This window comes from Ornithorhynchus anatinus, chromosome 18 (genome assembly GCF_004115215.2).
Source record: "Ornithorhynchus anatinus isolate Pmale09 chromosome 18, mOrnAna1.pri.v4, whole genome shotgun sequence".
NCBI lineage: Eukaryota > Metazoa > Chordata > Mammalia > Monotremata > Ornithorhynchidae > Ornithorhynchus > Ornithorhynchus anatinus.
This window is the reverse complement of record NC_041745.1, coordinates 10,418,134-10,444,991: the sequence shown is the minus strand read 5'-3', so window position 1 is coordinate 10,444,991 and position 26,858 is coordinate 10,418,134. Positions and strand designations below refer to the sequence as shown.

General features: G+C 40.9%; 1 protein-coding gene across 1 annotated transcript in view; it reads right to left on the bottom strand.

The window, feature by feature from the left end:
• Positions 1 to 26,858, bottom strand: part of MED14 (mediator complex subunit 14) — a 50,250-nt gene that overhangs the window by 14,237 nt on the left and 9,155 nt on the right. Inside the window, exons 5-20 of the mRNA XM_029083408.1 lie at positions 26,160 to 26,289; positions 22,573 to 22,701; positions 22,091 to 22,198; positions 21,080 to 21,212; positions 19,045 to 19,195; positions 17,603 to 17,714; positions 12,046 to 12,171; positions 9,477 to 9,555; positions 8,234 to 8,393; positions 6,824 to 7,018; positions 6,350 to 6,484; positions 5,062 to 5,138; positions 4,350 to 4,510; positions 4,107 to 4,253; positions 3,909 to 4,000; positions 832 to 984 (exon numbers count right to left, since the gene is read on the bottom strand). Coding sequence (XP_028939241.1) covers positions 832 to 984; positions 3,909 to 4,000; positions 4,107 to 4,253; positions 4,350 to 4,510; positions 5,062 to 5,138; positions 6,350 to 6,484; positions 6,824 to 7,018; positions 8,234 to 8,393; positions 9,477 to 9,555; positions 12,046 to 12,171; positions 17,603 to 17,714; positions 19,045 to 19,195; positions 21,080 to 21,212; positions 22,091 to 22,198; positions 22,573 to 22,701; positions 26,160 to 26,289 — 2,088 coding nt within the window. The remainder of the gene's footprint in view (positions 1 to 831; positions 985 to 3,908; positions 4,001 to 4,106; positions 4,254 to 4,349; positions 4,511 to 5,061; positions 5,139 to 6,349; positions 6,485 to 6,823; positions 7,019 to 8,233; positions 8,394 to 9,476; positions 9,556 to 12,045; positions 12,172 to 17,602; positions 17,715 to 19,044; positions 19,196 to 21,079; positions 21,213 to 22,090; positions 22,199 to 22,572; positions 22,702 to 26,159; positions 26,290 to 26,858) is intronic.

Here is a 26,858-nt window from a genome sequence, read left to right as displayed (position 1 = left end):
ACACTGGTAGACAAAATGGTAGAAAACTGACTCCAGGTTGTTAGTAAGAAGGCTTTCAGAATTTGGCATCAATGGAACATTAAACTCGAAACCAGTCTCAAGAACGACCAGAGTAATGGATATCTAACCTTCGTGACTGAAAAACCAAGATGTGCCACAGATACCACATTAGCACTTGAAGGTTCAGGGGTGTCATCTACTACGACTTCTTTAACAAAGTGAAAGATCAGGTCTCCATCGACAAGGCTGCAGTACAAAGCCAGCTCTACCACAAAATCTTGGGCAATGCACTCAACTGGGAAGAGTATGTAAAGAGGATGCGTGACAAAGCTAAGATGGAAAAAAACCCCCCACATATGGAGGGGGAACAGAAAACACACTGTAAAGCGCTATTTCACACCTTATACCATACCTATGACATCCTAGAAAACAAACCAGCAGACAGACCAAATTGGCAGGCTGCAAAAATGGGATGACTGGGCAGAGACACCAATCAGTTCTCAAATTAGTGAGAGGAAGACATGAACAGTGGTAGGATCAACAACCAGAGGCTAGACCACAAACCAAAAGAAGGTGTTTGAATATGTGCCCTGCAGAAATACTGGTCATGTGGTGATCTGTTCAATTACACCCTCCTACTGGGATGGCAACCATCAGTCTTACCTTCAAGCCCGTAGAAACAATCCATATTATATACAATCCCTAAAGAAATCTCAATTGCAAAAGACCAGTGGATCAGAGAAAAAGAGGATCATCTCAATTCACAAACTATCTTGCACGAAAACCCTACTTTAATCCTAGTTTCTCCTAAGTGGGAAATAAATTGATTACCTGTAATAACTGGACAACATTTGGTGTTTTGTTGAACATCTCCTGGAGCTGATGTAGGATGGTATTATGACAATTGCTGCAACCTGAGTTTGGACCAACTGTTCCAAGTGAAATGTGAAATTTTTGATGTGCAGAATTCCACTGAATGCTAATCTAAACAATCAAGAACACAATTTCAGGTACCAAGCCAAAACATCAGATTAAAGAAAGAGCTGTGAAGGGGCTTATATCGCAGAGCTATGGGGCAAAACATGTACTTGAAAAAAATTAAATCACTGAACTAAGCACTTGGGAGAATATAAGAGTTGGAAGACATGTTCCCTGCCCAAATTATGGCTGCAAAAATAAATTGCAGATATGAAAATCCACAAAGCTGATTCAAACGATCTTTTCTAGGTAAACTGCATCTCACAACAGCAGATGAGTGGTAGGAATGTGAGAGAAAAAGTGAGAGGTCAAACTTAAGGGAACAGTTTTCTCTTACTAGAAAAGGGGACAAAAAAAAGTTTCTCTTGAAAATCAAGGCAGAGGACCCTAATTATTTCACTCTCTGTAGTTAGGTATGTGTTATCAGGGCAGAGAAAGACAATGGAGAGATACTCCTGTGGGACAATTTACAAGTGTGATAAGGTAAAAGAATAATGCATTGTCCACCCATTAATTTTAACTCAAAAGGCTATGTTAAAATTATTACAAATACTATTTTTCATTTCCCTTTTTTATACCAAGTAGAAATTCAGTTATTTCTTCAAGGGGTGATTAATAAACTACCTCTTAGTTTGTCCACAGTTGGTTAATATTAGGAGCTATGTGAGTATCTTAAAAGCAAGTCACTTGGTATAGAGCCTACCTCAAAACTAGAATGTAGGTGCCTCGCCTCACATTTGAGGAGCAATGGAGGGAGGAGAAATAAGGCAGAACAAAGGCATAAGACATTACTGAATAGCACAGGCATGTGATTCTTTTTGGTAGTTAAGCACTCATTAAAACAAGCATATTTTGGAATTTTCTATGCTGATTATATTGAAGTTTCACTTGTATCTTGAATTCAAAGAAATACAATCTGTTGGTCCTACTGAAAACAGTATGAATCCATTTAAGTTTAGTGTCCTATATACAGTTCTCCGCAGAAAAAGCTTGTTATTCAGTAGTTCCACATACAGTAGTTCTATACCCAGGATATGAATTATGAATATTTCCAAATAGGCATATTTAGGACTCAGACATGGATTCAACTCTTTGAAAAATGGAAGTGAAGCGTGGTCTCTTGAAAAAATAGGAGACCCTTGGATTTCACTTTTATATTACAACATTTTTTCAAGTAGGAATATTATGAGTTTAAGCAAAGGTAGAATAGCTGCTTTTTACTTATGTTAAAAAAACAGGTAGTGTCTATTTATGTTAATCTTTATTCTATTACTAATATAGCATTTACTGTATGCAAAGCATGGATCTTGGCAGTTGGGAAATTTTATATATATATATATATATATATATATATATATATATATATATATATAAAAATTAAAATAAAAGGGAAGTCAACTCCTGCCTACAAGGAGTTTACAATCTTTATGGGGGAAGGGCAGGGAGATGATGACAACTGTAAGATCATTGTGGGCAGGGAATGTGTCTCTTTGTTGTTATATTGTACTCTCTCAAGCACTTAGTACAGGGCTTTGTAAACAGTAAGCACTCAATAAATACAGTTGACTGACTGACATTAACAGGCAAGACCATAAAGTTCTAAATATTCAGAGGTACAGTTTTACTTGCTTTTTGGTCCTTTGAAGGAGTGGGACTTGTGGAAGAGGGGCCTGAGGTAACAAACCCCCAGATGGCCCAGGAGTAAAGGGCTCCAACTTTTCTCCTTAATTCATTTGCCAGAGTGTGAATGTGTGTGTGTGAGAGAGAGAGAGACAGAGAGAGACAGAGAGAGACAAAGTAAAGAAAGAGTGAGAGACTCTGTCTTTCCACTTGTTTTTACTCTGAGTGTGCCTGTGTGTATGAGTTAAGTATGGTTATGGATAAATTGGTGGACAAGGGACACATAATGGTACCCGAGAGATGTAAAATAAAACACCGATAACCAGTAGGCTGCATAGCTAGAAGGGCAACTATTAGCTTCCCCAAGCATCCTATTGCCACTGGATGGACCCAGTAATGGCATTTTTTGTGACTGTGATTATACTGTGCCTCTCCCTTTGGGGGGGGGTGAGGAATGGGAGGCAGGGGGAGAGAAGGAGTCAGGGGAGATTATGTATTTACTTTATCAACTGTTGAAACTTTCTCCCACTTGGTTCCTTTTTCCCTGTCCTTTTTGGCCCTAATCCTTCTGTTCCAACTTGTTTTTTTCTTCTTTTTCTTTCCCATTCTTTGGAATGGTTCTTCTCTCCTTGGCTTTTCCCTACCCTGCCTTTTTAACGCCCCCCCCCCCCGCCCCCCCCCCCACACCCATACCCTCCCCATTTACTCACAGCTTCTGTACACACTGCTCCCCCAAAACAGCCCTCAACCCTGAAACTAGTGCCATTAAGGAAGCGTGTTGTAAAATGGAAACCGACATGTGGCAAAGCAGAAACAATATACATTTAGAAATGCCATATCATTCAATGTAGCTCCAAACATCCTAAGACTGACTGCACAGCACAGAATACGATTTTATTTCAATATTCGTTGTAGTTCTAAAAATAAAAAAGTTCTGTTTTTGCCATACTGTGCTTAAATATTGAACAATTCTAAAAATCCTTCCAATGTGTCACCAGCTAAAAAGATGTTTTAAGGCAAACATCAAAGTATACAATTAAAATAGTTCGGTGGTGATGGTGTTTCGACTGGTCCTGCCTGACAATTGATTTTTCCAGAACGAGAGTTTATCATATACACATGGAAGGAGGATGGCAAAACTTACTTGTAATACTTCCTTAGTCATTTTGTATTTAACGTGGACAGTTAAAGGAACCATACTCCAAAATGTTCTACCATCCAGATACAGCAACTCAGTTGTCATGATTTGAGTCACTGCTTTTGCCTAAGAAACTCTGTAAGAGGAAAAATTATGCAGAGTAGAAACTTACTGAGCTTCCCTTGGTACTTCCATAGCACAAGATGAGCTTGCGGTAGTTGTAGACACGAACCTCCGAGAAAACATTTAGATGAGTGGGTATTTCTTGAGGAGAAGGGGCAGAAGAAGAGGGGGAGAGAAGAAAGAGCTAGATTAGAGTCTGAAATTCAAACAAAAAAATAAGGTTAAAAATAATTATTAGCAGATGTACCTGGCAAGGAACGGGCAAATTCTAACACACATTCATACAATCGTGCAATGCTGTTCCAGTCATTGAGGAACATTTCAACAACTTTTCGACCACCAACGGGTTCAGAAAGCAGATTTTCATAGGTCAGGTACACATGACGTGTTGGTCCTGAAGGTTTAAGAGAAAGCAAACCAAAATACACAAATAGAATCCTCACTGGGGTAGAAGTCACATAAATAATGGAATGCGTGGGAAACAACTTACCTTGCTCCCTTGTGGAAGTGCTATTAAGAGGACAATTTGCAAACACTAGTTCTGCCACCCATGTACGGTTGTTTCTGCCTTGCAATCGGAAAGTGCAATCAAGAAGAGACCGATCAAGAGCCTTCTGGGTTTCCTCACTTGTGCCTTTACATGGAGGAATTCTGAGAGTGAAAGATTAAACATGGGTATTGTACTCTTCAAAATTAGTATTTAAAGACAAGATTATTGATTGTATGGCCAAAACACAGCAATATTTAACTGGAAATGAGGATGTCACCAGTTGTGAGAATACGTTTTCCCCATTCCCTAAAGAAAATGAACTTTGCTTTTAAATGAAATCTGATTCTTTTAAAAACATCTTAGCTATCTTTCATTCTTAATTCTCCCATATTTGTAAGATCATTGGGTTTTTCAAAAGGAGAGGGTAAATATTTGAAATTCTTTTGGACATATTACATTCCAGGACTTGTAGGAATGCTTGAGTTCAGTTTACTCAATTGCAGATTGTTTGACTCTGTAAAAAGTCCACTATTTTGACTTTTTTTCCCCTCTTTGACAGGAGTTGACATTCTGATCTTCTCCCCAAGAAGTTTGAGAAATATCTAGTCAATTCTAAAATGTTTGGAATGTTTAGAATGTAGAACAGGGTGCATAAAAACTACTATTCCAACTTTTACTCTAACTGGCTTAGAGAGACTGGATAAATCCTTACTTTAATAAACGAATAGCATGACTGAAGCCATCTCCTTCCACTTGTACTCCTTGATGTGGAATCTCCATATTACACAACTGAGAATAAAAATTTGGTTAAACAATTAAAAAAGCCTCTTATAGAAGACACTGACATTTACACTCTTGTGATGCTTTCTCAAACATTCTCTTCTAAAGTAACTACTTGCTTATACGTTAACTGTCCATTTTCCATATGCATTTTTTATCAGGGCAAAAATAATACCTGAACCTAATGGGAACAGAATAAACCTCCATTCTTTGTCTCTTCCTTCCGAAGAACCATTTCTAAGTATAAAGCAGATCTTGCCAGTCTACACGGGAGGTAATAAGAATTGGGATGAGCCAAAGGGGTCTGCTCTGAATGGAGTGGCCTTAGTTTCGCATCCAATTCAGCCACGCTCCTGAGCAGACACAGGGGTCCAGTTAGGGGAATGTCACTGTTTATTGTTCTACTGTACTTTCCCCAAGCACTCAGTTCAGTGCCCTGCACACAGTAAGCGCTAGGTAAGTATGAAAATGAATGAATGAATAACCAAGACCACGTGAGACTGGAGCCAGAATAAACTAAGCCTCCTTGGGCAACTGTAGACTAGAGCAACATCTTGGACTTCCAGAGAAAACCAACAAAGCCTAGAAAGGGGAAAGTGGGGCACTCAAGACACCATTCCTCACATGCTTAGTTTCCCCAGCATCTAGTCGAGAGCTCAGTACTAGTTAATGAGCACCTGCCGTGCTCAGAGCACTGTACTGGTGACTGGAGGAGTTCAAATGAGGTAAAGAGCATGTCCTCGAGAAGTTTACAATTAACAGAAGAGATTCTGGTTCTTTTTTTTTTAATGGTATTAGTTAAGCACTTACTATGTGCAGGCACTAGGGTAGATACAAGCTAATCAGGTTGGACAGTCCACGTCCCTCATGGGGCGCCCAGCCTTTATCTCTATTTTACAGATGAGGGAACTGAGGCCCAGAGAAGTGAAGTGACTTGCCCAAGGTCACACAGCTGGCAAGTGGCAGAGCCAGGATTAGAACCTGGGTCCTTCCAACTCCCAGGCCCGTGTTCTATCCACTAGAACATGCTGCCTCTCACGGTGAGTGGTAAGCACTCGCTGTACGCACAGCATCAGGTGTACTGTAATATCACTCCAAAAAGGATCACTTACTCTTCTGAGAGGGAAATTACCCATGGCGATATATTTTCTGATCTTTTTTCCAGTAGAGAAGGGACAGGGAGGTAGCGGAAGATGACCAAATACTGATAAAACTCTTACCTCCATACGAAGTCCAATAAATGGCATATTTGTGTCACACATAGCTACAAAGTGAGCTAAGACTTTATTGAAGGCACACATTTCTCCCGACCCTTTAGGTTTCTTGGGATCTAGAGCACATGGGTCACCAGACAACTAGAAGATAAATAAATAATATGAAGAGAATGCAACTTTGGGGAAAGTTATTACAAAAGCAAAATTCAGTTCTAACAGATTCGCATTTAAGTGGGACACTGCAAAAGTTCATAAATATAAAGACAAAAGTTCCCTTAAAAATATGCAATGCATAATCAATGAGTAAAAATCTTACTGCCATTGTTTTTAGTTTCATGAAAAGATAGAAAGTTTTACACAAGCTAAATTGCTGCCAGTCTCTTAAGAGCTGCTTCTTTTTTCCTTACTAAAAAGTATTCTGATTCAAAATAAACATGTCTCAAACACAAATTCAGTGCCTATTTCTCTATTTGTGCCTACCTTGCGCTTGCTACCCGTCTTTGCTTGTTTCCCGCTCTTTGCATCCAATGCTGGCTCCTCAATATTTGTTTTGAACTGCTGTAGTAAAAGTGCAGTAACAGGGCTGTCGTCTCCTTCAGCAAAACTCACAGACAGAAAATGGTATTTGTATTCCAGTTCGGTGGGACAACTGGGAATGTCGAACATCTCTACCACCTAAACATCAACAAACACAATCTCAGATCCAAAACATTAAATGTTCACACAGTTCAGATCATTTGCTATTATGACAATACCCCCAGACTCCGTTACTTTTCCATTCTTGCTAGAAAGCACAATATTAGCGCTAATCATTAATGAGGTTCAACTAGGCATGCTCCACGCTAATTCCACCTTAATCCAGATTGTGGCTACAGTGCAGCATTATTTATAATGGAACCACAGCACTTATATATATATCTGTAATTTATTCATTTATGTTAATGTCTCAACAACTGCAAACTCATTGTGGGCAGGGAATGTGTCTGTTTATTGTTATATTGTACTCTCCCAAGTGTTTAGTATAGACTGAGAGCCCTTGTGGGAATTGCTTGTTAATCACCCCAGTGCTTAGTACAGTGCCTGGCACATAGTAAGCGCTTAACAAATACCATAATTATCATTATTATTACTATTTCAGTGCTTTGCACACCGTGAGCACTCCAATTCGAAAGAATGAATTGGAGAGTCATTTAAAAGAAGCATGGTTAACTTGGCCTTTCTCCTAGTTCATGTTCCTATCGTGTATTCTCCTTTCCTCTGGGTCTATCATTTAGGTGAAAAATCTGGAAACAAAAATGATATTGACTTTTGTGATTTCCAGGGGTCCGCCACATTATTGGTACTGAAAATTTGTATACTGGTCTTGTGCCTGCAGGAGACACACTGGCAGAGGTGAGGTAGAGAGGTATGGTGGATTATGTCAAAGGTAACGCACATCTTCTGGTGTGTCTGCTCCTGTTTTCAATTTTGAGCTGCTCTAGCACTCTCCGGATTGGAGGCAATGTTTACTCACAGAAAATGTTTCCCAATAGAATTCACGGTAGACTCAAAATACCAATAAAATTGTATGCTAATACGTATATAGACTAGGCATCCGAGCTGCCAATCATTTACCCGTAAAAGAGGTTAATGTAAACCAAATCAGAAATCTGGACGGGAATCATTAATGATGACAAAGTACTGCAAAGTCATTAAAACACAAAAAAGAGGAACTTGCTTTGCAACAGAGACATTGCCTGGGGAAGTTTCCAACTGAGGAAGGGGGAAGTAGTTACCCCACTTTCACAGGTGTTCATTTGAAATTCTGGATTGTCACCTTCAATTTGTAAAATACAAATGACCTTTTTCAGACTTATCTTTCCGGAAATGGGGCGCCTTTTAGTTACTTACAATATAGTACTGTGGAAGGCGAGTAAGTTTGATAAATAACTTATTCTTGGAAAGGCTTCCAACAGGATGAGTAGTGTAATTGGAAAGCTGCAATGTTTCACTGCATATTGTAGGTAGATGCTTTATAGATTGCTTGCAACGCTGTTGTCCAAGCCAAAACCTGATCCAATAAAGAGTAGTATTTGATGTTACCAAAATATAAACATAATTGCTTAAGTACTGCTAAAATAACCATTAACAGTTTGATGAGACCACGAAGTTGCAAATCCCTTGCATATATAAAGTTGTCCCTTTCCCATTATTTCTCCCCTCCCAGTTTTACACAGAAACCTCAAAGGAGATCAAATCCATATCAGTCTTTCGAATCTGCACTTTGGAAATTTAAACTCAGGTAATGTTTGCTAATGTGTGCCCATTTGCAGATTGCACTGAGAATTCTTCTTTCTGGCAGGGGAATGCAGTGAATGAATTGTGGGCACATAATCCAAACAGCGTATTCCTTAATAATTCCCTAATTGACAAAGTGAATGACACTTCGAGGATGCAACTGGAAAAAGGGAACAGTGCTTATCTGGGGCTGCTCAACTAAGCCTATGTTACGTGGCATTTTTCTAATTCTCCATTCCATGTACCTTCCCAATTACCACAGATTCTACCTACAGGCCTGCAGGACTCAGTCAGACAGGTGCCTGCTCACCAAGATGATTCAGGCTGGAAAGAAAAGGGGCACTTCATGCCACTTGCAGAGGAGGAAGCGCTAGGAGTCAAAAGAGTGAGATGTACTGGGCCCGGGACGTATTACAGCAACGACTGCCAGGCAGACGTAAAACTAAAATTAAGTGACATCCAATCCAACAAGTGTTTTTCATATACGGTACTATCCTAGAAACAAATGCATTTCTTGGAATGAATGTTTTCTATGAAATGACGGAAAAACATAAAGGTGTTTAACATACATTACCCTAACATACATTACCCTCCAATATGGTAAAATCATCGAATGGATAATAACAGCACTCACGAACTTTCATTACTTTGAAAAACCTACCTTACACTGAAGTATTCCGATAGGGGATTTGACAATACTTCCTTATGTTGTCAAGCTAAAAAGTGTAACAGGTAGCATTTAAATCGAACTCAATAATGACCTTGTCAGAAGGGCCCCGAAGAAGCGAGGAGGAGAGGGAGAGAAAAATACAACTAAATTTCCATTTGAATTCTTACACTAAATGAACAAACTTACTTGAGTTGTTGAATCCAAGAAACGATGCGCTTCATATCATCATTTACAGATTTCTCCATGTCATCCAGAGTCACCTGGTCTATAATAAAAGGGATATCTTCAATTAAATGGGCACAAAGTACTTTACATCTGATTTTCCAACCTTGGCTAGGAAAGATTTTGACAAACGAGTTGTCGTTCAATTCCAAATACTGTCTCTCTCCCCATTTCTCTCAAGTTAAAACAGAAGCACCCAACCTTTCCATTTTTGATATATGTAGCTCGTGATATTAATTCACACACGGTTATGCTCCAACTTCTCACTACTCTAGTCCTGCATCTCCATGTGAACTAAGACCATGAGGTGAGGTCAGCTGAGCAATCATATCTGCCTAAGCTTTCAAAACGCTTCCCGCCACAGATATGTGCCTTCGGAGGGGATGGGGTGATGGTCTCAGCAGGACTGACCTGGAAACACTTAGCATTAAGCCAGAAATGGCTGGCAACTTACTGTCAGGGGTTAGCAAGGCTGTCTTGTTGACTAGACTGCTGAGAAGCTTTGCACTCCCCCCCCAGGTCAAAGTGAGTGCCTGGTCACCAAGTTTTGGAACAAGCATTTCAGGTTCAGCATAAGCAAGCATAGTATTGAGCCCTCCTTTTCTTTTCTGCCATTCTCTTCTGTGTTGCCCTGACTTTTCCCCTTTATTCAGCCCCCATCCCACCAGCCCCATAACACATGTGCATATCTGTCTTTTTTTTATATTAATGTTGGTCTCCTCCTCTAGACTGTATACTCAATTTGAGCAGGGAATGTGCTTATTATATGGTTATATTGTACAGCTTAGTTCAGTGCTCAGCACAAGTAAGAGCTCAATAAATAAGACTGGCTGACTGAGTGACTACTAACAGGCAACCTAGGGCTTGGTACAGAAGAAAAAGAGAAGAGCACCGGAAGGATCCCAATTTGGGGGCTATGCAAAGTTCTATCTGAAGATGGAAATTAACTATTAATGTTAGCAAATAATGAAAATTCTTAGGACCCCATACAGTTTTACGTTTGAAAATAAGTAATTTCAGACTAGGGAAACACAGGGACTGTTGAAGAATTACAGTGTTGGCAAAATATGGATGGTTTCACTTTTAGACCAGGAAGCACTTAGTACAGTGCTCTGCCCATAACAAGTGCTCAATAAACACCATTCATTGATTGATTAAGACACTTCAAATTTGATTAAGTGCTTTCCCAATAGAAAACTCCAGAAGACTAAATATACCAAAACAATCTTTTACTCTACTTGAGTTGCTCTGGCACATTTTAACTTCAATTGGCTGCCAGGCAAACAAGATGAAGAGTTTGGCTTAGGCTGCGATGTATTTCCTGACACTCAATTTTGGGCTCCAGTCACAGCAAATATGTTCTCAATTAGGCGGTGGGTTAATACATATTTTAAAAATAGCTCATGAATGACTACCTATATTTACAAAGAAAACAATTCCCTGAAATAGTGATAAATCCATCAATGAAATTTAAGAACTTACTGTGTGCAGGGCACTAAGCACTTGGGAAATACAATGTGATACTAATAATGATGATTATATTAATAATAATGATATGGCAACATTAGATCATGGTATATTCTCCTTCAGAATTCTCAAAATGCAACATATAACCCCCTTGATGTCTTTTCCCATACCACTGGGACAAAGGGGAGGGAAAAAAATGCATACTGACGGCAAATAAATTATTACCTAGCGAAAAGTTACACAGGGAAACCCATCCACAGGGAGGCACTACCATAAAAGTGTAAAGAACCCGAATCCAAATTACAAATATATTTAACCTTATTTTAGGAGATGTTTGGGCTTTTACTGTGTGTGGAAGTTGTTCTAACTGTGACAAATTGGGCCAAATAATATAAACATACTGAAGTTTGAGGGATGAATACAAAAATTTTGGTCTTAAAAACCGAACTATTTAAATATTGCTGATAGATGAATTTGCAAATACCTGGGCATACACAATTTATCTTCAAGCATTTCAATTAGCAAGAATTAAAATGTTGTGTTGGGGAATCTTTGTATTAAGTAATGTAATTTATCTCCAAGCAAAAGTTCCCATGGTGGATAGAAAGAATTGCTTTCCCCTTCGTAACGATTCTTTCCTCTGTTGATTGTCACCCCTTGTACACCAATTCCCAACACTCAACACCAGGAAAGCTTGTTGCAATTAAAGAAAAATACTTCATTGAAGGGCTTAATTTATCCAACAATAGAGAGAAACAGTGTGGACTAGTGGATAGAGCATGCGCCTGGGAGTCAGAAGGACCCGGGTTCTAATCCCAGGTCTGCAACTTATCTGCCGTATGACCCTGGGCACGTTACTTCACTTCTCCGTGCCTCAGTTACCTCATCTGTAAAATGGGTAGTAAGATGGTGAGTCCCATGGAGAACATGAACTTTGTCCAACCTGATTATCTTACATCTACCTCCATGCTTAGTACAGTGCCTGGCACATAGGAAGTACTTAACAAATACCACAGGAAAAAAAGTATATTGAGTATTTAGAGTCTAGAAAATTTCATTGGCTTACCAAGTCCGTAAAGCATCACCTGGAACATTCCAGAATGTAGATCTACGAAAATATGTAGACATTCTGAGCGATCACAGGGTTCCAAAATGGGAATAACAAGTGTCGGAAGAGCAGTCTCTATGAATGCTAGACAAATATTTAAAGGTTAAAAAGAATCAAGATTTCTCCAAATACAATTAAAATTAAACTTACTAACAGATCCAAATGAGATGTCAAAGAAAAATATTATTGGATGTGCCAATAAAATAATAAGTATCAGCTCAATTTGGAAAAAAGTGTATTTCCAACCAGAGATGAAATAAAATATACTATTTCTTCTCAAACACTACCACGCAAAATAGGCTCCAAAAAAGAAAGAGAAAATGAAACACTGTTTGAAAGAGGTGATGATCTAAAATCTCATTTAACTTCACTGGCGTCTGGTAGAGGACAAGCTGATTTTTAATGTGCTTTTTCTCCCCAAGATTTGTAAGACAATTTAAGAGACTGGATGAGCAAGTTTGTTTTGCACACTAAAATGTACTGCTGACCCACTCAGACACCCAGAATCCATATGCTAAAACTCTATGGAATAATTTACCTTAGGCCTATACAAAGAACCTCCCTATTTTAAACCAAAGTGCATTTGACACTGACAATGTTGTTGAAATTGAAATCCCCTTCACTGACATTCTTAGAAGACTCAGAAAGGGAGCAACTAACTCTATTAACCTGATTATTTTGCATCTGCTCCAGTGCTTAGCAGAGTGCCTGGAACATGGCAAGCACTTAAATACCATTAAAAAAGATAAAAACAAAAACAAGCTACTCTGCAATGTGCTCAACCTAGGATCATTCAGACTTAAGAGCAATGGCTTGGGAGTCCGAGGTTGTGGGTTCTAATCCCAGCTCCACCACTTGTCTGCTGTGTGACCTCAGGCAAGTCACTTAACTTCTCTGTGCCTCAGTTACCTCATCTGTAAAATGGAGATTGAGACTGTGAGCCCCATGTGGGACAACCTGATTATTTACCCCAGCACTTAGAACAATTCTTGGCACACAGTAAGCGCTTAACAAATGCCATTATTATTATTATTTTGGGGGAGCAGTCAACTCTCAGCTCTTCACTTGAGGAATGGAGATGGTAGAAAGTCAGGAAATTAAATATCACGTGGTAGTCAGGCCAAAACTTCAAGAAAGCAACCTGACCAACTCCCAGCTACAGTCTCTCATCTAGAAGAATCAAGCGATGCATTTGAATTTCTTGTGCAAGTCAAGTGTTACTAGGATAAATTAATTTAACTCTAATATTTGCGAGTTTTATTTGGCTTGTACAGCCATTAATTTCCTTTTTTAAAAAAATCACCTTCCTAACCTGTCTCCTTTCGGCATTGCAGAAAAAACAAAACAATGGTATTTATTGAACACTTTCTGTATGCAGAGCCCTGTAGTTAGTGCTAGGGAGTGTACGATGCAACAGGGTTGGTACAAACGTTCCCCACCCACAAAGAGCTTAGAGTTGGGGAGGGCTGGAGAGACAAACATTAATATAATTGAATTATGGACATGTACGTAAGTGCTCTGGGGTGGAGAGGGGAGCTGAATATTAAGTGCTTAAAGGCCTCTTTAAAGAAAAATTCTTTAATGTAAATGAAATTCCTGAAGAAATGCTTGGGACAGTTTTGGTCCACCCTACTCTATATATGGAGTTAGCACAAATTTCAATGAATGCCATAAAAATGATTTAAGGCTCACTTTCTGCAAGGAAGAGATCATAAAGTGAATATACAGGCAAAAGAGATGATCTGAAAACTATTCCAAACTTGTCAAACTGAGCCATATTCAACTATCAGTATTTCCACCACTGTGGCAGCCAATAATCCCCCCACAGAAAGAACTGTGACCGTTTTGAAGCATGGAGCCATTTCTTTTGAAAAAAGAGAGGCTAATTTGTCTCCAAAAGAGGACAGAAGACTATCATCCAAAGAGATGTCCCCCAAGTTTGTACTGAGAAAGGCCACTGAAGAAATGGGAGACACCGACCAGCAGTTAGCATAATAAAATTCTCCTCAAGCAGCAATGAGAGATATACAAACACCTTTACATAGTTTTACGATATACTTTTCAGCTGACAGCTATACAAATTTATAAACACTTTCCTTCTACGTATGTACACCAGCAGTAGCATTTATTGAGAGGCTACTGTGGGCAGAGCAGTGTATTGGATGCTTAGACCCATACAACAGGAATGGCAATTTTGGTTCCTACCTGAAAGAATTTACAATCCATCAAGCCAGAGAAGTCAAATGATTTGCCCAAAGTCACACAGGAAACAAGTGGCAGAGCCGGAATTAAACCAGGTCCTCTGACACCCAGGCCTGTGCTCTTTCCACTAGTCAGGCTGCTTCTCAGCCAAAAACACTTATGCTTTTTCCTCAAATACTTCTTTTTACCCCCCCAAACTAAAACTGGTATTTGACCCTCTGCACAAATCCTTTCCTCCTGGCTAGTGAATCATTCTGTGCCCTTGTACGTAAGATACCCAAAGAGATTCCTCCAGTGCAAATACTGAGCCTAAATTTTCATTAAGCTCACTGTGGGCAGGGAATGTGTCTGTTTATTGCTATAATGTACTCTCCCAAGTGTGTAGTACACTGCTTTGCACACAGTTAAGCACTCAATAAATACAATCAAAGGGATAAATTTATCTTGGGGTGTGAATAGAATGCATGGAATATTGGGCTCTCCACTTTCCAGGCAAAAGCCTAGTGATGGTAGACCTTCTTCCTTACTGCATTGCTAAATGTAGCTTTGTTCTCTATGTGGGCAAAAATTAATTGGAGGAAAAGCCTACCTGCCTTGCTCCAAAGGTGCTTTTCTCAGCCTGCCCTCGGCAGCTGAGAAATACTTTTGCCCCTTCTGTCTTAGCTGTTCTTACTTTTCCCCGAGTCCCAGACTGAAGAAGCTAAATGCGTCACCCCAGGCAGCCCCATGAAAAGTATATTGTGTCAGTCCGTTCTAATCAGATAAGAAACCCTGTTTAGGAAACTGCTCAGCATTTAAAATGCTGTCATTAGTGGGGCTCAGTGAGGCATTCTGCGACAGAAGAATGGGGCTAGATTCTGATTATTTTCTTGTGAAGATCCCAAAATCCTGCAGGGATAGCCACACAAATTTCACTACATTAAGTTTTTCTATGAATTACTAGCCTTCTAAATATATATATTTAAGCCAATATTGAGTTACCTAAGGACAACAGATGGAAAGAAAATCAATTTAGGCTAAATCTGAGAAGGGTTTACCCATTACATGCCCCGGGAATTAAAAGAAAAATAGTTAAAAGAAAGTCTATTTGGGGGGAAAAATAGAATATCAAAAAGAACAGTAATGAAGCAATTCTAAAGCTTTCAGCCATTTAGGTAATTATTACAGGAAGGCTACAAAATGCTAACCTAGATTTGAGTTTTCTTACAATGGCTATATTGATTTTTAACAGCTTTAGAAAAAGGAAGATGATTCAATCAGGCAACAGGGAATGCAAACCTCACCCACAAAATAACGTTCAACTATAACTGCAGGAACCAATTGATAAATATCAATGTGGAAGTTCTGCCTCACAGGATGGCCTAATGGCAAGAGCCCGGACTTGGGGGTCCAAGGTTATGGGTTCAAATCCCAGCTCCACCACCTATCTGCCGTGTGACTTTGGGCAAGTCACTTCACTTCTCTATACCTCAGTTCCCCCATCTGTAAAATGGGGACTGAGACTGCAAGCCTCATGTGGGACAGAGACCCTGTCTAACCTGACTGCCTTGTAACTACCTCAGCAGCGCTTTGAACAGTGCGTGGCACATAGTAGGTGTTTAACAAATACATTATTATTATTATTATATCATGACTAGAGCTTCTAGGAAAATTAAGCAGCATCACAATGAAAGCTTTATCTTGCCTGCCTATTTAGTCTAGGGGCAATATGAGACCAGGTAGCACGCAAAATGGGAGCCTACTAGAAGAGGATATGAAGCAAAGAACAGTTCTTGAATTTCATACTGCAGGAGAGATCATGTATTTCAAGACTGGAAAGTACAACTCCACCTCTGATAAAAAGCACTTAGAGACTTGGGGCAGAGCATTCTGATAACAGGGAAATTGAACTGAGTCAACAACAAGCCTCGAAGCAACTGCCCGTAACATCTGTAATACCAGAAAACAAATCAGAGTACCTAGATCATTAAGCAGAATCACTGGGTCACAAGCACCTAAGTGATGTTAAGCAATTGGTAATGAAAAATCAGCTACCCAAGTATCATAGAGGAAGTTGAACACGCCAAGATCTGGGCTCAGTGAGTTGCAAGAAAGTTGATGGATAAGCACAAAGAAAATCAGAAGTCCAACTATGCTGAACTGCTTAATGCTTCGGAGACAAAGATGATGAAGTGACAGTACGCAAAACCACGGGCAATGAGACATGACTTCACTTTTATGACTGAAAATAAACTGCGGTCCTTAGCGTGGTAACATCACGCATGAAAAGCAAAGCAGTTCAGGATATGAAGCCCTCTGCTAGATAAAGTGTGGGCCTGAGAGTCAGAGGACCTGGGTTCTAACCCCAGCTCCACCACTTGGGCAGGTACTGTGCCCAACCTTGTATCTACCCCAGCTCCTAGTAGAGTGCCTGGCACATAGTAAGTGCTGCTCTACCCCCTTCTCTTCCCCCACAGCACTTGTGTATATTTGAATATATGATTTATTATTCTATTTTATTAATGATGTGTATATATCTATGATTCTATTTACCTTGATGGTATTGATGCCTAACTACTTGTTTTGTTGTCTGTCTCCCCATTTTAGACTGTGAGCCCGTTGTTGGGCAGGGACTGTCTCTACCTGTTGCCGAATTGTACAATCCAAGCACTTAGTACAGTGCTCTGCACACAGTAAGCGCTCAAATACGATTGAATTAAGTGCTTGACAACACGGTGCCACTAGGCACCATGGCCTAATGGTTAGAGCATGGACCTGGATTTTAATCCCAGCTCTACTCTCTCTGCTGTGCATCTTGGGCAAATCACTTAACCTCTTTGTGCCTCAGTGACCTCAACTGTCTAACAGGAATTAAGACTGTGAGCCCCACATGGGGCATGGACTCTTGTCCAACCTGTTTAGCTCATCTCTACCCCAACACTTAGTACAGTGCCTGGTATATAATAATAATAATAATGATAGAATTTATTTGTAATGGCATTTAGTAAGTGCTTAACAAATATCATAATAAACACCACTAAAATAGGCACAGGTAGACAGTTCCTAGTTCAAAATTGCATTTGGAAAAATTGTTTCAAATGTGCCAATGATGAACAAATATTCACTGGAACAATCTGGGAGACATAAAATTCAGATTAAAATTGAAGGGAAAAGTTCAAAACTAGGACCAGAGTGAGTTTAACGGCTTACAGAAACTAGGCCAACTCTGAGACTTTCCTCCAAAACACTGCCCGATCAAGGAAAAAAAAATTAAACCCCCTATTGTAAAGTTCCTTATGTGACTACAAGCTGAGGTCAAAACGAAAGAACATACAGTTTTCATTGGCGTTGAATCCCTTCAGAACAGATTTGAGTTCTTGAAGCTTCTGATGAGATCTTGCATGAACACTATCGATGAGAAGTTTCTCTACTGATAAGTGATCAATCTGGGTAAGAAAGACAAATCCCCATTTTAGAAGTTGTCACTGTATAATGAATCACATGTGAAAAAGTCCACAATGAGAAATTAATTCAATTTAAACATTTATGCATTACTGCATGTGATTTTGAGTGAGCTTCAAAAAAAGTCCTTCGACAAAACCAACGACTGAGCATGCAACTGGGAGAATGATTTGGTTGTGGTACCTGTCCTTTTTATTAGAACTACACTGATAACATTCTGATACCTGAATTCAGTTACATAACTCTTAAGTTCAAATTTATAAAATTAACATTCTTAAACCACTTTATCCAATATGAAAAACCAACCCGACAGCCTTGGTTACAAGTTAAATCTTTGGCACTGGTAATTTCATCCCTTAAGTTTCAGATGGAAGTGCAAATCTACTCTCACCCAAATTATACTACATAAAGCCCTCAGTTACTATTTTCAACTTAACTACAGAACTTTAGTAGGAGGTATAAAATGGTATTCAGCTTTGGGAAATCTGAATATGAACTAGCCATACCATTACCATGAATGGGATCACTGAATGATTTTCTTAAAACATTATTAAGCAATTTCAAAGAGCTGCAGCTAGTAGTTTGAGGATCATGGAATATTTAAGTTGTCTGCAGGCCACAACAATGGGCTACCAGCCATGGACAACTTTTACTATATTATCTCAATAATAATATTATTATTGGAACTGCCTCAGCTCTGCATGCTTCATGGTGCTTGGGAGCATCTTGGAGCTTCTGCACCCTAGTCTCTGTTATCCTTGGAGAATCAGCATGGCTTAATGCAAAGAGCTCGGACCTGGGAGGCAGAGAACCTGGCTTCTGATCCCTCCTCTGCCACTTGCCTGCTGTAGGAACCTTAAGCGAGTCACTTCACTTCCCTGTGCCACAGTTTTCTCATCTGTAAAAGGGGGTTTCCATGCTCATTCTCTCTCATATTTATATTGTGAGCCCCATTTGGGGCAGGGACTGGATCTGACCTGATCTTGTATCCACCTCAGAGCTTGGTCCACAGGTTAACAGACACCACTATGACAATTATTATTGATATTTCTGGGTCACTCATAGCTCCATGCAGAGGGATGAGGCCAGCCGGCTTCCTCTTTTTCCCTCCTTCCCTGAGCCAGGTAGGAGTTACAAGAGGAGGGATGAGAAGTTGAAGATCCCACACATTGTGAGCTGGGTATAGCAGATTTGCCTGGCCTCTGTTCCTCATTGTTGCTGTGACTTCCATCTCCAAAAGGTAGGACCACTCTAAGACATATTATTGTCCTTATTATAAGCTTTTAATACACTCAGTTTTTTTTTTCCTTTTACCTTCATGGCTCTTTCTACTAATTTGGAATCAGAAGCTGGCAGAGGGGGGTCATGAAAAATCTGTAAGGGTTTTGAGACATCGTTTTCATCTATTTTAATGGTGACCTTGTGAACCGAGGCAGTTCCTGTCTTTCTCCCGAGAACCTGTTGGCTTAAAAGAAAATGGGAATGTTACATTTTAAAGCCTATTCATTTTCAGAAACAAAATTTCAATACTCCAACCCCAAATCAAATCTTCCTTCTCTAGCCGAAAGCCATTTTTACTATACACAAGGTATCAGAATTCCTCCCCAAAAGAAACACTGTGGCACAGTTTGACTACAAAAGACACTCCATAGTTTGTGATCACGTTGGAGTTGTCTGAATCCGGGGGGGACTGCATTCTTGCAGAACCTCACATTGAAGAAAACCTGTGCTTATAGCAATTGCAATGTTCAACATCATGTATACAACCATCTCTTCTGCCGTGCTGGGTCCAGAGAAGCTCCATAATTCTCCAGTCATGTTCTAACCAAATTGCCCAGTGAAAGCATGCGTTCTAGCAGAATCGAGTGTGTCTACCTCTCCCAAACTACCTCCCTTCATCATATGGTATATGCCCAGCTCTGGCCCCTGTTCAGGAAGAGGGAGCAAAATCCTCTGCGCCACCAGTGAATGGAATTGGTGCAGCAGAAGCAGAAAGGATTTTCTGTGCGAGTTGGAAGTGCATGTTACATGAGACAGCTAAAAACTGATTCTGAGTTGCCCCTACACAAAACTCTTTATTCTGTCACGGGCTAGCGATTTAGGATTTCCCCTGACTAAAAAAAAATTTCCCCCAAATTTCCAGCCTCCCTCCTGTTCTCCCCTCAATCAAAAAATGGTGTTTACTGAGCACTTACTGTGTGCAGCACACTGTATTCAGTGCTTGGGAAAAGACAATTCAACAGAGTTGATAAATTCCTGGTGCCTAACATTTAGTGTTACAATGTTTCTGTATTCCAGAATTATACTCCAGGCCTCCTACTGAATATTTGACTAAACACTGATGCACCCAATGTTCTCTCACATAGGAAGCAGGTAGCAAAACTCGTACTGAGAAGCAGCATGGCTTCGTGGATAGAACACAGGCCTGGAAGTCAGAGGAGCTGAGTTCCAATCCTGACTCAGCCACTTGCCTGCTGTATGACTCTGAGCAAGTCACTTCATTTCTCTATGCCTCGGTTACCTCACCTGTAAAATGGGGATTAACACTGCGAGATCTATGTGGGACTGGGACTATGTCCAACCTGATTAACTTGATCTACTCCAGGGCTTAGTACAGTGTCTGGCACAGTAAGCGCTTAACAAATACCATTGAACAAAAAGGAACAGCTGAGATATTAACCATAAAATCTACTCTCCCACCCACCACAAGCATGTAGGCACCATGGGAAAGTGGCTACCTTCCAAGTTAATGTTGGAGTAAAAGTGGCAGGTCTCAAAAGGAACAGATTTTAGATTTAAAAAGTTAACATTAAGAATAACAGAAGTACCAGCTCTGGGGAGCTTGGTAAGAATCAGAACAGAGCGGCACCAGGAGAGGGCAAGACATGAAGGTTGGAGTCACAGTTATCACAACTACCAGCAACTCCCTGTAATGTGCACTGCTGTTCTGAAATCAGCAAGGAGAGGAACAAAGGTAAGCAGCAGAGGTAAATTGACAAATCAGCCCCTTCGGCCACAACCGAAAGCCGGAGGTGGGCTGGAGTTAAGGCAGGAGCTTGTCCTCGAAGAGATGACATGGCCTGTGGAAAGCAGCAAGTCCCATATGGGACAGGGACTGTGTCCAACCTGAATTCTGAATCTACCCCAGAGCTTAGAACAGTGTTTGGCACGTAATAAATCCTTAATAAGTAAAAAAAAAATCCCTGGGAAAACCCCATGCCTTTCTCTGACACCTCAAATACTGGTTCTCTCGGGTTTCGCTGTTAGTTACGAAAAACACTTGGGAGAAAACCAGAAACGAGAGGCCCACAGAAGCATGCTCGAGGCCGTAGAAATTGGTTTCACTTACTTCCAGACTGAGAGCGAGAGGCACTTCCCGGGATGATATCTTTCCACTTGCACAAGGTCACCCCAGCGCTCCCGAATCAGCATTAGCGTTTGTGAATGCAACACTTCTAACTGAAGTGACAGGCAGAAAGAATCTGATGACAGAGTTAAAGCACACGCCTCGTACAACGCACTCGATCAGGGTCTGACCGAAGAAGCCCACAAAAACTAGAGATCTGGTACCGTCTCATCCAAGAGGGCTTCCCTGCACCTCCCCCTCTCCCTGCCCCTCCCCTCAGCACTGTGCTCATCCACTCATTTGTATATATTTTTATCACCCTATTTATTTTGTTAATGAGATGTACATCTCCTGGATTCTATTTATTACTACTGTTTTTGTCTGTCTCCCCCAATTAGACTGTAAGCCTGTCAATGGTCAGGGATTGTCTCTGTTGCCAAACTCTACACTCCAAGCGCTTAGTATAGTGCTCTGCACATAGTAAGCGCTCAATAAATACTATTGAATGAATGAATGAAGCCTTCTCTCTTCTCCCACTCCCTTCTGGGTAACCCTGATGTGCTCCCTTTACTCATCCCCTCTCCCAGCTCCACAGAAACTTATGTACCTCTTTGTCTTATTTATCCTAATGCCTCACTCCCCCTCTAGACTGTAAGCTCACAATGGGCAGGGAATGTGTTTGTTTTCTGTTACGTCGCACTCTCCCAAGAGCTCAGTACAGTGCTCTAAACCCACTAAGCACTCAATAAATGTGACTGAATGAATGAATGGTGCCCAGCCTGACCCCAAACAGCAAGGCCAGACCAGAAGAGGGTCTTGGGATGACACAGAAGTAGTTCGGGATTTTCACTGCCAAGGGAAGCGCTTGCCCACGTCCAGTTAGCTGACACGATTTTCCAACTAGGCCCACCAAGACGGTCATCCCAACGGGGTCCTACGACGCTTTTGTTTGGGTCTGAGCACTAGCCTCCCTTTACAGATGTGGGCATGGAATTCTGTTTTTTCAAAGGATACGTAGGCAGCTGTACATATCCTGAAGAGGTTTCTCATCAGCAAAAAGTCTGGACTGGACCAACTGGTGGATGAAGCTGATTTGCATGCTATGGACCAAGGCTCGACCATCTTTCGTCAGTAGGAAATACAGAGAATTAATCAAAGAGGTTTAGGTATCATATGAAAACACACCAATGCAAAACAATAGGGATTAAATAAATGCACAGGTAATAGGAAGATAGGTTCTCAACAGCATTATGTAAAACTCTGAAATGGAATGGATTGCTCCAGATCACAGAAAGTATGCTTTAAAGCAACCCTTAAAAGGTAAAATATTTCAGTCCGACTTCGCCAGTCAGGAATCAGTTATAATAATCCTCGATAATGAGGATACTAACGATGAGATCCCATTTCCAAAATAAGTGAATTACTGCAAGCATGAAGCAGCCTTCTTTCAAAGACGTTAAGAAAATTAGGAAATCCCCAGTGTTTACTGGCTTTACCTCCCGTCTCCTTGTCTTCGACGAGAATCTCCAGTTTCAGAAGACGCCAAGGGACATCGGGATCATCTCCCATTACTGTCAATGTGGCTTCAAACTCTCCTTCAACTCGAAACTTTACCCGGCCATTGGCTGAATTTGGGTTGAAAGAGAGAAGAAAAAGGAGAAAAAATAATTACATCTACAGCTTGAAAATTCTCACCACTAGCTTGCTGCTAGACAACTGGGGATCATTCAGTCATATTAAGAATAGTGATGCAAGACTGAGAAAACATACATAAATACATACATTTTGCGAGTGCCCAACCCTACTCCATGGCTACTTTTGGCAAAATGCCACTAGACTTCCCAGGAGTCAGGTCTGCAAATAAGTGATTGAGAAGGCAAAGTCAGGTAGTCTTTCATCCTCACTATAGCCCCAGGGCACACTGCTGGAAAGGCTGGTGAGCAAAGTGAGTAATTTAAAAAATAAGTGCCCTGCTTTATTCATTAGGGGACCTGAAACAAAGCTGGACTCCCAGGTAGCGTTCGAGGTTTGGTGTCAAAGACTAACTGCAAAATGAATTTTTTCCTCTACCAAGACATCCTTACAACTTGCATCTGCATTCACTATTGGGTCAGCTTGGCTTCTAGTTCCTATTTTCTCTACTCCCACAGATGGGAGTTTTGCATTAGATGATTCATTTTGGAAACTGTTCTAGCATCATAGGACCAATATTAGCACCAAAGGACCACAGTGTTTCAATTACCCACTGGGCAGAAGGTATCTCCCCCACTTATCACTAGACTATATTGTCGGTTATCCTCTAATGCTGGGGTATCCTTCTCGAGGAATTCCGCATTAAGGAACACTCATATTGCCTTCGCCAACCTTGGCCAATGTTGTACACAAAATGACAACTGGTTCTTCAGATGCATGACCGCCCAGCTGGAATTTGAAGTGGTACGGTCGGCAAAACATTCTCTAATTCCCATCCACCATGCTATCCCAGGCTGGGAACGTATTACAGGAGAAAGGACTGCTTGGGCATATACCTGCAGTCTGGGTCTCTAAGGCCCTATCTGCTACTGTTATCCGCTTAGCTGATTGGCTGCCATGAATTTGGCATTCCTACCTTGTCCCAACAGAGGGGATAAACAGTCCCAATCACATTTTTATTGCACTGGTGAAACTCAGCCAAAGCCGTGGCAGATGAACCTCTGCCCTTTGCCTCCAAATCCCTTTGCCCCCTGATACTTAGGAATACTCTCTCTTGCCAAAATTCCATCCTTCGGACAGGAGAGCACCCCGGTCAATTTTTAGCTGTCGTCTCTTCGACGGATTCAGAAGACTCTTGGGTCCCCTTTCTCATCAAAGGTCAGATCCAGGGCCTCTCCTCCAAGACTACCTCAGGGACAGAAAGCAGGAGCCAAGATTTCCCTACAATCCTGACCTCCGACCATCCAAGCCCAATACTTACAAATGTGTTCATTCAATTCCATGTTCAATTATTGATTTTTGATTAATCGATCTTATTTATTGAGCGCTTACTATGGGCAAAGCACTGTGCTCTGTTACTCTTTCTGTCAATATCTTTGTGTCTGTCTCCCCTGTTAGAATGTCAACTTTTTGTGGGTATGGAATGCGTTGCTTTTTTGATGTAGTACTTACCAAGCACTCAGTACAGAGCACTGCCCCAGGGACTACTTAAATAGAACTGCTGCTGCTATTACTACTACTGAGTGAAAGTGGAGGTTATATTTAGCCTGCCTCCTCTCCAGGGTCTGGAGGTAGCTGACAGTATGAAGACACCAGGCTGGGTTTCTAACCGGCCGGGGAGGGTGTGCAAAGCGGTGCGACCTACAAGAACACAGAGGACATGTGTTCTAGTCTTGGTTCTGCCACTTGCTTGCTTGCACACCAAGGGCAAATCATTACATTTCTTTGTGCCTCAGTGGCCTCATTTATAAAATGAGGATTTAGACTGTGAGCAGTTTGTGGGGCAAGGACTATATTCAACCTGATTACCTTATATCAACCCCAGCGATTAGGACAATGCCTGACACACAGTAAGCAGTTAAATACCATAAAAAAAGGAGGGGGACCCCTGGACTCCTTGCCAGGGTCATAAAAAGGAATCCCCAAGTCCTCTGAAGGCCAGATTGCTGCAGGTTTCAACAGAACTATTCCAGGGTTCTGTGACAGTTCAACCAAAAGGGGGAGGTTACAGGAGCGGCGGGGAGGAATGAAAGAAAATGTAAGTCTGCTTCAGGGAGCGGGATCCAGAACGGTTTGCACTGAGTTACCTGGAACTTCTTCTGGATCCAAAAGATATCAGCCCACCATCCCCTTTATTCCTCTCCTCAGCACTCAGGCACCCAGGCATAATTACAGTTGTATATTCAATTGTTTATTCCTCGTTTCCATCCTAATACATCTGTACTTCCTGAACCCATGACTAAGTCATGGGTTCTAATCCCGGCCCCTTGTCTGCTCTTGGGCCTTGGGCAAGTCACTTCACTGGGCCTCAGGTACCTCATCTGTAAAATGGGGATTAAAACTGTGAGCCCTACGCGCGACAGGGACTATGTCTAACCTGATTTGCTTGTATCCACCCCAGTGCTTAGTACAGTGCCTGGCAGTGTAACAAATACTATATTTATTATTATTATTACCTTTCTTGCTATCCCTCACACTTCTTTTTCCTCCCTCTGTAGTAAATACTAACTGTCCATCCCTTAAACTGAAAACTCCTGGAGGGCAAGGATCATGTGTTTTGCTTCGTTTCTGCTCTGCCAAGTAATTAGTATAATGCTTCACAATCAATGAAACTTACTGAGCATTTACTGTGTGTGCAGGGCATTGTACTAAGCGCGTGGCAGAGTACAATGTAACAGAGTAGGCAGACGTGGTCCCTGCTCACAAGGACCTTACAGATATATATATATATATATATATATAACAGATGTGTACATTGTGTTGTGGGGCTGAGGATGGGGTGAATATCAACTGCTTAAAGGCTAAGGGATCCAAGTAAATGGGTGATGCAGAAGAGATAGGCACACTCGACACTCAAAAAGAAGACACTGATGATGACTTTATGGGCCTAAAGTTCATTCCAACAAGATCTGAAGAGTTAATCTGTCCTGAATAAGAATTATTACATTCATCAGTCGAAAAGATAATGAACTTTTCAAAGGGGAAAGTCTGTAAGAAAAAGCTGCCCCCCTACACTGCAACCCCACAAATACACCTGTTGGTTTTTTTCCCAATCTTTTACATCTCTACCCCCAAGTAAATGATTCTGTAACCTAGGTCCTTGCACCCACCTACTTTTCCTTCTCCAGCAGATAGGTGCCAACCTTACCTGCCTTCCCAAGGATGCACGATTCCTCACAAAACCCACGTGCCGTTGTTTGTAAACTCACTAATAGCAAAAACTGCAAATTTTTCCTTGGAGATAATATCCTAAGCTACCTATCCTAAAATTCACTCATGTGATTAACGGGACGGACTTAACGCTTCTAAATTCACTTTCTTAGCCCATCGTTTGAAAGGTTCCAAAACATGAGTCATTTCAAGAAGGAAAAAACGAATGTCAGGTTCCTACCGACTGTAAGATTTGCCAACTGAGGGGGGAGGTCTGTGGTCACCAGTCGATGTCTGAGAATCTGATTAAGCTGATGCAGTGTGGTCTGCTTCTCGATTTTGGTAATCGGGTCAGGCGGAATGATTTTATCCTATATGAGAGTCAAGATAATGAAATAAGCCTCATTCAAAACACAAAAGTAGGCTCTTGGGTGCAGGGAGGGCAGTTTATGTGATGCACCTGTACTTATTGGATTTCTTACAAGAGACTGGATCAAACACCCACTTTGGGAGGGACGATAAAACAATGAGCAGGAAGCCACAAGTCCTCTGAATATAGAAAACAGAGTGGGAAAAAAACCCAACATTACTTGTTCACATCTAAAGGACTGAATGCAATTCCATCTTCTTTCAGCTCTATACTTGGGAGACAATTCAGTCACTACACCGAGGTTCAAGAAAAAAAAAAATCACACCAACTAAAATTTCTAGGATGAAATACATGATGAATCGGTGACTTTGTGAAGGAAATTTCCAAAAAGCAAACATTACATAATAGTTTCACTTTTAAAACTGATCAGCAATTTCACAGCTACATCTCACCCAAAAAGCAGTGTGGGGGGGAGTTTCGGTAAAGCCCCCCAATTTTTACTGCCCCTATTAATTTACCAAAGAACTTCATTGGAAGGACTTGGATATAATCATTTCAAAATATTTGTGA